General features: G+C 36.8%; 1 protein-coding gene across 1 annotated transcript; it reads left to right on the top strand.

The window, feature by feature from the left end:
- The first annotated feature begins 9,033 nt into the window (after positions 1-9,033).
- LOC126080549 (olfactory receptor 2G3-like) lies at positions 9,034-10,352 on the top strand. Its single transcript, XM_049891747.1, has 2 exons — positions 9,034-9,079; positions 9,394-10,352. The coding sequence occupies exons 1-2, from the start codon at positions 9,034-9,036 to the stop codon at positions 10,350-10,352; spliced, it is 1,005 nt and encodes a 334-aa protein (XP_049747704.1).
- Positions 10,353-10,790: the final 438 nt, after the last annotated feature.

The raw sequence follows: 10,790 nt of genomic DNA, 5'->3' as shown, positions 1-10,790 counted from the left end.
CAGTAAACTTAAATGAGAACCTAATTTCCTGTGTAAACTTTCACCAAAAACATAACTAAAACAAACAAAAACAAATATTCAATAGAGCTGAATCTTTGAAAAATGAAGACAAAACATTTTGAATGTAATGGTGACAAAATTAGTTGCTAAAAGTAAAGTGAAACCTATTTAAAAACATCAATCAATACTGCAAGTGTCATTAATTTCTTCATTATATCTATATTTAGTGTTCTAACTTCCCAAGATTATTGATGTGCTTATTTTTAATCTTCCTGTGTTTTAGTAATATTATTGAAAAACTTTCCTAAAGCTGAGATAACCTTACAAGATAAAAATAAATAAGAATATCGTCTCAGTTCAACCAAGGATGGAAGATCAGGACTTTCAAATTATTGTTTCTCATTTGGAGAATTCCCATTGCCATTGAGTTGATTTTGACCCATAGCAACCCTACTGGACAGAGTATAACAGCCCCATAGGGTTTTCAAGAACAGGCTGGTGGATTCGAACTGCTTGCTGACTTTTTGGTTAGCAGCCGAGCTCTTAATGACTATACCATGAGGGATCCAAGGGGTTGCACAGTGGTTAAGAGCTATGGCTGCTAACCAAAAAGTGAATAGTTCAAATCCACCAGCTGCGTCTTGGAAGCCCTATAGGGCAGTTCTACTCTGTCATATATGGTCAGTATGAGTCAGAACCAACTCCACAGCACACAACAATGGTAGCACTTGGAGAATGGAATAGTTCTTTTCCTAAAGGAAATGAAACAGGAACAACATATCAAGGGGTTAATTTCTTTTTTATAATTAAACTTGTTATGTCAATATGAAATTTTATGTCCAAGATTTTAGGTACAAGGTATACATGTTCTGCAATCTATCTCCCTTGAAAATGATTTCCTTTCATTCTCTCTTAGCCAACATTAAAGAAAACATATTTATGCTATTGTTACATTAATGTTACACATAAGCACTATTTAAAAATAATTTAATCGTGTAATAACTTTATTCTAATTTATAAAGTTACTCAGAATCTTCATTTTTTAGATTAGATCTGTTTTTGAATTTAATATAAAGGGAATCCAACAGTGTATAATGTTTTTTTTTTTCCTCTGATACAAATTCATGTTTGTGAGATCCATTTCTAGGGTTGCATATTGTTGGTGGTGGTGCATATTGTTATGATTTGTTTATTCTCATTGTTGTCTAGTGTTCCATTTTAGGATATACCACAATGTATTTATGTACTCTACTTTTGTTGACCATTTGGCTAATTTCCAGTTAGGAACTATTATGAAAAGTGCATCTATTTTTGTACATGTCTTTTGGGGAACACATGCAGGCATTTCTGTTGAATATACATTTGAAAGTATAATGATTGGGCCATTCAGCTTTAGTAATATTGCTAAATATTACAATCTCTTCAGCAGAGTACAAGGATTCTAGCTGCTTTATACCCATGCTAATATTAGTTTTTGGTGTTCTTAATTTTAACCATTCTGGTGGATGTGTATAGGTATTGCTTTGTTGTTCCAAGATCATCTAATTTTGCTATCAACTGTTTGCATTCACTCTCTCATTCTCTATCCCCATTCCTGTTTAGGGGCCTTCTTTCTGTTTCTTGTACATACCAAGGTTATACTCTAGGGACCTCTTCCCTCATATATTCACTGCTTACCTGTTTCTCAGTATTTGGGTCTCAACTCAAATATCACCTTCTTAGAAACGTCTTTCTGACCACCCAACACAAAGAAAGCCCTCTCCCCGGTACTCTTTCTCACTGCACTCAATTTGATTTTATTCATGAAACCTATCCGTATTCAACTTTATTCATTTATTTCTTTACTTGCTTATTGCCTAATAGTTTTAGTAGAATTTATGCTCTTACAGGTTACTTTGAGGACTAAGGTACACCTAACCCAAGCCATGGTATTCCCAGTCACCTTATATGCATGTGAAAGCTGGACAATGAATAAGGAAGACAGAAGAAGAATTGATGCCTTTGAAGTACGGTGTTGGTGATGAATATTGAATATACCATGGACTGCCAGAAGAATGAACAAATCTGTCTTGAAAGAAGTACAACCAGAATGCTCCTTAGAAGGAAAGATGGTGAGACTTTGTCTCACATACTTTGGACATATTATCAGGAGGGACCAGTCCCCAGGAAAGGATCTTTATAAACCTAGATAAAACATCTGTCCCACATGGATTTCCTTCTCTGCAGCTGTAAAATGGGGTGCAGTCCTCTCTGTCTCGAAGAGTTGTGGAGCTCAGATGTCAAAATACAGGTTAATGGACAGTCCATCTGCTGTGTATTGTTATTTCCATTACATACTGCATAGTTTCCATTGCAATTACAGAGTCATCCCTCTCTGAAGGGAACAACACTGGATAAGAAGCAAATCTGAGAAACTAGAGCTTTATTGAAGCACAGTGGAGTTGCACATGTGAGAGGTCTTAGCTGGATGTGGTAATTTTAGACTATGTCCGCTCAGCAGCTCCTGAATGTTGGAATATAGTAGAAAAAAAGTGGAAATGGCAACTTGGAATTCCATAAGAGGATAAATGTTTTGGGCTTTGACTAAATCCATAAATGTTTTATTTTTTCCAGTGAAAAATGTTGAATATAAGGGTTCAAAACCTCTCTTGGGGAGCTTTTTAAAAATACCTGCACATGAGTCCCATGCACAAAGATTCTAATTTAATTTCCAGGATTGGAATTAGGTATTGATATTAAAAACAAAGTGACAAGAACAAGAACAAGAACAACAACAAAACTACAGTGTATTCAGTATTTGAGAATCACTAGATAAAGTGATGTGATTATGTGGAAAGGTTACATGCCTCACCTGGTTTCTTGTTAATGTTGTTAGGTGTCGTCGAGTTGTTTCTGACTCATAGTGACCCTGTGTACCACAGAACAAAACACCACCAGGTCCTGTGCCATGCCCACAATCTTTATGCCTAAGCCCATTGTTGCAGCCATTGTGTCAATCCATCTCATTGAGGGTCTTCCTCTTTTCCGCTGACCCTGTACTTTACCAAGCGTGATGTCCTTCTCCAGGAACTGATCCCTCCTGACAACATATCCAAAGCGTGTAAGATGTAGTCTCACCATCCTTGCTTTTAAGGAGCATTCTGACTGTATTTCTTCCAAGACAGATTTGTTCGTTCTTTTGGCAGTCCGTGGTATATTCAACATTCTTTGCCAACACCAAGATTCAAAGGCGTCAATTCTTCTTCAGTCTTCCCTACTCATTGTCCAGCTTTTGCATGCACGTGATGTGATTGAAAATACCATGGCTTGGGTCAGGTGCACCTTGGTCTTCAAAATGACGTCTTTGCTTTTCAACACTTTAAAGAAGTCCTTTGCAGCAGACTTGCCCAATGCGATGTGTCTTTGATTTCTTGACTGTTGCTTCCATGTTAAAAGAGGGGCTTAATTAATGTTAACTTTTTTTTTTTTTTAATCCACTTCCTCTTGTCCTTCCCTCCCTACCTCCTCCTTTCTCTCCCTTGGGCTCCATACCAAGGGAACAATATAGCAGTATAGACACTTTTATGCCTTTTGAAAGATGAATAAAATGAGGCTCCCAAAGGTGAAGTGAAAGGATGTTTGAGGTAACAAGGCTACAGACTTCCAGTGCTGGCCTTGGTATCGCCTTAGTAAATGATACGTATTTAGCTGTGATGCAGTAGGAGATGGGTTCAGAGTATGCTCTGAGCAGGGAGAAGAGAACCTATGGTTCAAACATGACATGTGGGTAATTGAGAATATACTAGAATAATAACCATCTCTACTATTCCAGTTAATTCCAAAACATGGTTCTGTCTGTGTATGCACGAAAAGGTCCCTGAGCCTGAATTTTATGTTTTCCTGTTCTTATGACAAATACACCCATTTCCATCATCATCAGTGTTAGGTTATATAACAGAATCAGGCCACACTTGTTACTGTGAAAGTCAGGCCACATTTCAACTGTGGAAAATGTTCATTTGAGCAGGGAGGGGGAGCAACTGACAAACAAATCCACCAGGAATTCCTCAGAGCCAATAATTAAGTTGTAATTATTGGTCTGGGACATTATCCCTCAAGAATCTAAAATTCAGTCTAAGGTCCTAAAATGAGGAAACTCTGGTGATTTCGGGCCTTCACTGGGTATGCGTTTATCTTCTTTGTTTTTTAATGTATAAAAGCACCAAGTTGGATTATAGCAGTACCTCATTGGTGTTTCTAGTAAAAGGAGATTTATTTTATCTCCATGGAAGTTGGATTTTTGCTCATGAATATAATATCTGCTTTGTCTTTTACGGGTTCTTACTTGCGTGAGTATGTGGAGAGGAGAGGGATGAAGCAGATTATTTGCAGGCATAGTTTATGGCCTTAGTGTATGTTTTGGCTCCTGTGGCTGCATCACAGTAGCCTGCTGAGATGTGAAAAAAAAGTAATAGTAATACAATAAGATTAGCTGCTATTTAACTAAAGGACTCTTTGGAGGTAAGTAGATTTGAACACAAATTATAACTCCGTGAAATCCTTGGACTTTGAGAAAGATATATAGCCTCTCTGATCTTTTATTTACACATCTTTAAAATGGGTGTAAAAATATTTTCAAGTTGTGTGAAGGTACAATTTACTGTCTGCAAAGTACGTGGTAAAATGTTTATCAGGTAATAGAGAGTCATAGTAAAAAAAAAGCAATTAATATCATTTTTTTTGTGTGTGTGAGTGTGTGTGTGTGATTCTCTTCTTTTTCATCCAGAGAGTTTTATTGGTAAAAAAGGTGAAAGGTGGTTATTAACCTCTACTTGCCATCAAAATTTGTTAACTTTTGTTGTGATGCTTCCTAGCACGGTGGTTTTTGTCTCAGGACCCGGCTTCCCAGGAGCCCTGTTCTCACGTTCTCCTCCTTCTCTTCCATGCTTTATCAAAATCAGTTCCCAATTATTTGTTCAAAAGGATTTGTGTAACAAATCTACCCCAAATGCTAAACTGTCATCTACAGTGTAATTTGTAAGCATTGTAAATAGTGCTTTTATTTTAACAATTGATAATCCTTTTCCAGCCATAATTTTCATAATTCATTGATAGATTCATTAGAAATCTATTATTGTGCTACTTAGCAACCCTCCTTAAAGTTCTTACTTAATTAGGTGGTGAATAGGGTTATGATGCTGTCTTTATTCCTGTTAATACTTAAACTTCTTGGTTCTTAAAATTGAGTTTTTAACAATAAATTGCCTTCATTGGTGATAGCCAATGAAGAGACATCAGAAATATTGGCAATGCAAAATGCATGTGGAGATTGTATGATTTTGTATAGGCTTTAAGTGCCTCTACAAGATATGTCAGATATAACCAATACAAGTATGTGTTAACATCTTTCTTCTACTATTAGAGACCAAGTATGTTTCTAGCAAACTGCATAAATTTGGTGTGTATATAATAATGTTAGATGTAATTTTTAAATTCTTACTAGATATCAAACACTATGATAAAATTTTTGATGTGCTTTCTAATATAGTCACTGAAAATAATCCTAAGAATTAAGTACTAATGTAATTCATTTTTTATATTTAAGAAAAGTGTGGCTTAAAAAAGTTCAGAAACTTGCCCAAGTGAGCCAGCAGAGAAGTGGTAGAATCAGAATTCAGATTCACGTTGTCCTTGTCCAGATCTTATGCTCTTAACCACTATAGTTAACACCTATTAAAATTATCCCTGGGAAATGAAGTCTTACCCAAAGGCCAAGAATATCACTGTTATCTATCAAATCTATCTACCAAATGTAATAAACACATTAATTATACTTTGGTGAAAACAATTTTTCATTTCCACAAATGGTTTAAACTGTAAAGGTTAAGGAGTGAGCTTTAGAAAATCTTGATTTTAAAAGCAACATTAGACTTTTCCAGTTTGATGTAAGAGATACTTTAAGTTTCTTTCTTTGACCTAAAAAATGGAGAGACGAGTCATTCACCCATGTAATACTCCAAACCTCTAATATGCTGTGTTTATCTGATGCCAAAATTACCTGAACCTGAGTAAAATACTTTTTTTTTTTTACTGAATTAGATTTTTTTGAGCACTAGACCATGTTTGGAAAAAGAAACTATTAGGGACTTTGCTTGTCTGTATACTTTGACTAAAATCATGGCTACTATGAAAGTAAGGAAACCCAGGTGGCATAGTGGTTAAGAGCTACATCTGCTAACCAAAAGGTTGGCTGTTCAAATACACCAGGCATCCCTTGGAAACTCTATGGGGGAAGTTCTGCTCTGTCCTTTAGAGTAGATGGCAGTGTGCTTGTTTTTTGTTTTTAAGGAAGTAAATTTATTCTTAATCTGAACACAAGACTTAATCAACAATAGTAGGAAATAGGAAGGACTCATTTGAATTTCATCAATATTTAATAGTTTATTATGTATTGTTGTTGTTGTGGGCTGTCAAGTCAATTCTGATTCATACTGATTCTACAGGACAGAGTAGATGGCCTGATAGGGATCCCTAGACAGTAATCTGTACAGGAGCAGAATGCCAGGTGTTTTCTCACTTGGAGCCCATGGTGGGTTTGAATTGTCAACTTTTTGGTTAGCACCAGAGTGTTTAGCCATTGCACCACCAGGGTTCCTTTATTATGTACTAGTAATAAACAAACAAAATGATAGGATCCCTAGAAACCCAAAGTAACTTGGGGAGATACACTATTATATAAAATTTTATTCATACACACATGTATGTAAGTATGAAAATAGGGTATGTTCAAAGGACAGAAATGATTTAGCAGAGGAGATTCTGATGAACTCTGTCTGGGGAAAAAGAAAATTACGAAGATTTTCAAAGAGGATTCCATGTATGCCTAGAATTTAAAAGACTGAATTGGAGCTTTCCTGGCAGACAAGTTAAAAGAAGGCATTTGGCAATAGTAGCTTTTGCCTTGTGAAATAAGACAGAGGGAGTGCTGTTACCTAGGTGATTGCTTGCTTGATTGAGATGTCTGTATATAATTCTCAAGGGATTACAACACATCCAAGGTTTCTGCAACTATCTCTTTAATTTGGTGAATTTGCTTCATACTGAAGGGGTTATATTTACGGGTTCAAGAGGCAAACTTACTCCAAAAGTGTCTTTGTTATTCCTAGTCTTATTAAGGAGAAATAACTCTCTGTGTTCTTATAGGAATGGAAATAGATGTAAATCCTGAAAAAACTGTACTATAGAGTGGGGTCTAGCTGGTCCTTAGCATTTGTGCCCATAAAGTGACTGAAAATGCCATTTGAGGTGACTGTGTATTCATAGGAAGGCTGAAGGACTATGACTTTTATTGAATCTTCAAAATATAAAGTGTTTAGAAGTTGACCTCAAATTCTGGCATTCCTTGATGTGTGCAAAATTGTACAAATACATGCACGCAGCTAGAGCTGAGACTGTGATTTCTGGCATGGTCTTATTACTTTATAGACATACTATAGCATTGTAGGTGCTTTTACATATATCCAATATTTCCTTAAGTGATCTTGGAAAAGTCCTTTAATGTCTTGAATGTCTATTGTTCAATGTGATAATGATAATTTCTGCTCTGCTTGCTTAAGGTTCTAATGAAGATCAAATTTCTTTATGATAATGATTAACACGGATTTTTACTGTATACTTAACTCTGTTTTATGCACTTTAGATGTATTATCTCATTTAACTTTTTCTTCAATCTACCTCATAAGGTAAATGCTATAGTTGCCCCCATCCTACAAATGAGGAAAATGATGGTGTGAATTATGGGTGGCACAGAGAGGTAGCAAATCTTCTGAGCTGGTAAATGGTGGAGTCAATCTTCTGACGTCAGATTCTTTGTGCTTTACCATTTGTTATGGTCTCCTGATTGTGTGTCATTAAGTTGTCAACTGAGAAACTGTCGATGTCATTTGTTGTCATTACAATATCACTCCTAAAAATTACCAAAATATTTCTTATTTACAGCTGAACTTTCTAACTGCTGTTTGAAGGACCTGGATGAAGATATCGTAGCCTCTTAAGCCCCCTCTATGGCCTGCTAGTCTTGATGAAAACAGGACTGTGACTTGACTTCTCTCTCTCTTTCCAGATCCATCTTTCTCTTATCTCTAGGCTTCATATTTTAGAGAATTCAGTTTACCAATTCACGGAATTATTTTATTCAAAAAGCTCTAGTTTAAATCTAAACACAAGAAAACCTCCTAAAACATATTACATGCTAATCAATAGTTCATGACCCACAGCTTCTTGTTTCTTGTTTCCTTTGTTGCAACTTTCCATTGGACTGTAAGCTCTATGATAGTATAGAGATGTTGATTATGTTTAGCAGTGTATACCCATAGTCTTGTACGTACCATATTGTCAAAAAGCTCTTTTGAAAGCAAGCAAGAAAGCAAAAATAAAAAAGAAAGAAGGACCACAAAAAGGGATGAATAAATAAAAGGATGAATGAAAGGCAGCTCCTTGCTATTGCAAGTGTGTCTGCCTCTGAGATTCTTCATTATCCTTGAAGCAAACAGGCACAGACCTGGGGCTAAGGAGCTCTCAGTGAACAGATGTAGTAACTTCAATTTGTATGGATCCTCTCTATTAATAATATTTCTCTGAAATGGGCATTCTTAAATAAGTGAATTCTGTCCAGATAATTGCAGCATTATTATATGCTATTGGGGTTATTAATAGTTACTATTTATAGATTGCTTCTTTGTGTTGACATTGCCTTAAATGCTTTGTATTATTACATTTAATCATAAAAATCCCTCCCACAAAATTAGCTCTATCCTTATTCTCATTTTATTCTTAATGACACCATCCTAGATACCATAGTATGGAGGCAATGAAGCTGGTAGAATATGTAATCCTTGTGCTCCATGACTGTTTTTGCTGTTGGTGTGCACGGCTTTTGATTGTAAGGGTACTCAAGCACTAGAAAGTTGTGTAAGGATGATGCAGAAGCAACACAGGCTGTCTGTCGTTCCTCCTTTTCCTTATAGGCTGGTGGGTTAGGTAGCACATGAAGCAATGCCATTCACTGCTCAGTTAAAGGGCAGAACAAAAGCAGAATCAGGTATTTCTGAAGTAGGAGAGCTGTGAGTAAGGCTTGGAAGACTAAATAAGGTTTGGAAATACCATGGACAGGCAAAAGAACATTTTATTTGAGAAAAGGCAAAAATATCCGTTTAACACTAGTCAGTATTTGGGTCCAGTATCTTTATCTCCTCTGGAGAGAATTGCTTCCAAAAGCAGAAGAAAAACTTTACGTTCATAGTAAAACTCGGTTACTCAAGACACAATATCAGATCAAGAATTTTCCTTGCTCTCTCACTAATGTTTTGAGTTTCCAGCTCTGTGACACATAAGACATTTGGTTTTGTCTTCAAGTGAGTGGATGGTACTTTGAAAATATAAATACGATGAAAACAAACTTCACTGTGACAGAATTTATATTCCTGGGGCTCTCATCTCAGCCAAAGATACAGCTCATTCTTTTTATTATGTTCTTATTCTTCTATTTATTAACGGTGGCTGGGAATATTATCATCATCACGATTATCCAGCTAGAACCTCGTCTCCAAACCCCCATGTACTTCTTCCTCACCAATTTATCTTTTCTGGACATCTGCTACACATCCACCAATGTCCCACAAATGCTGTCCAACATGGTGGGGAAGAAGAAGAGCATCCCATTCTCTGGCTGTGCTACTCAGATGTACTTCTCCCTCTCCTTTGGAATGATTGAATGTGTTCTTCTGGGTGTCATGGCTTATGACAGATATGTAGCCATTTGCCATCCCCTTAATTATATTGTCATTATGGACCGAAGCACCTGTGTCCGACTGGCAACCATTTCTTGGTCCAGCAGCTTTCTGAGTTCCATGGTTATCAATGTCCTCACTTTGAGTCTGCCATACTGTGGGCCCAATATCCTCAATCACTTTTTCTGTGAGGTACCTTCTGTCCTGAGGTTGGCTTGCACTGACACCTCACTTACTGAGTTGGTCGTTTTTGTCTTCAGTATCATCACTGTTTTCATTCCTTTCCTCTTAATTGTTGTTTCCTATGTCAGAATTTTTCAGTCTGTCCTGAGGATACAGTCAGCCTCTGGGAGGCACAAGGCACTGTCCACATGTGCCTCCCATCTGACAGTGGTAGCCTTATTCTATGGAACGGGCATCTTCATGTACATGAGACCTCAATCAAAGTCCTCTCGGGCGGGGGGCAAGATCTTTGCAGTGTTTTATACTGTGATCACACCTATGCTCAACCCCTTGATCTACAGCCTAAGGAACCAAGATGTAAAAGAAGCTTTCAGGAGAGCTATTGCAAAACAGAGGACTTGAGAGCTGAAAATGGGACACTAAGTTTAACGGCTAATCTAAAATCATTGAGTTCTGACTATGAAGTGACAGAGTGAAAAATAGCTGGAATAAAAAACAGGTAAATCCTGATGTAAACTCAGTAGGACAAAAGTGTTTCTCCCAAGGACATACTGTAACTTTAAAGTGTCAAAACCAGCCCCTTTATTGAGGAACAGCTGTTTTCTCACTTACTGAGAAAACTTGGTTCTCTAATGTCATAGACTATCTGAAAGTAGTTGTTTGGAATTATATCAGTAAGGTGAAACATCTCATTCCCGCCTGGAGGACTTAAGTTACTTTGTCATAGAGAAGCAGTCTCAATTTCCAGCCTAGGTGCAGAGCTTTAGATAAGGGAGCTTTGAGTGTAACATTCCACATCTATCTTAATTTTGTAGCTTCCAGTGAAACAGGACCCTATGT

This window comes from Elephas maximus, chromosome 7 (assembly GCF_024166365.1).
Source record: "Elephas maximus indicus isolate mEleMax1 chromosome 7, mEleMax1 primary haplotype, whole genome shotgun sequence".
NCBI lineage: Eukaryota > Metazoa > Chordata > Mammalia > Proboscidea > Elephantidae > Elephas > Elephas maximus.
This window is presented reverse-complemented; position numbering and strand designations above follow the sequence as displayed.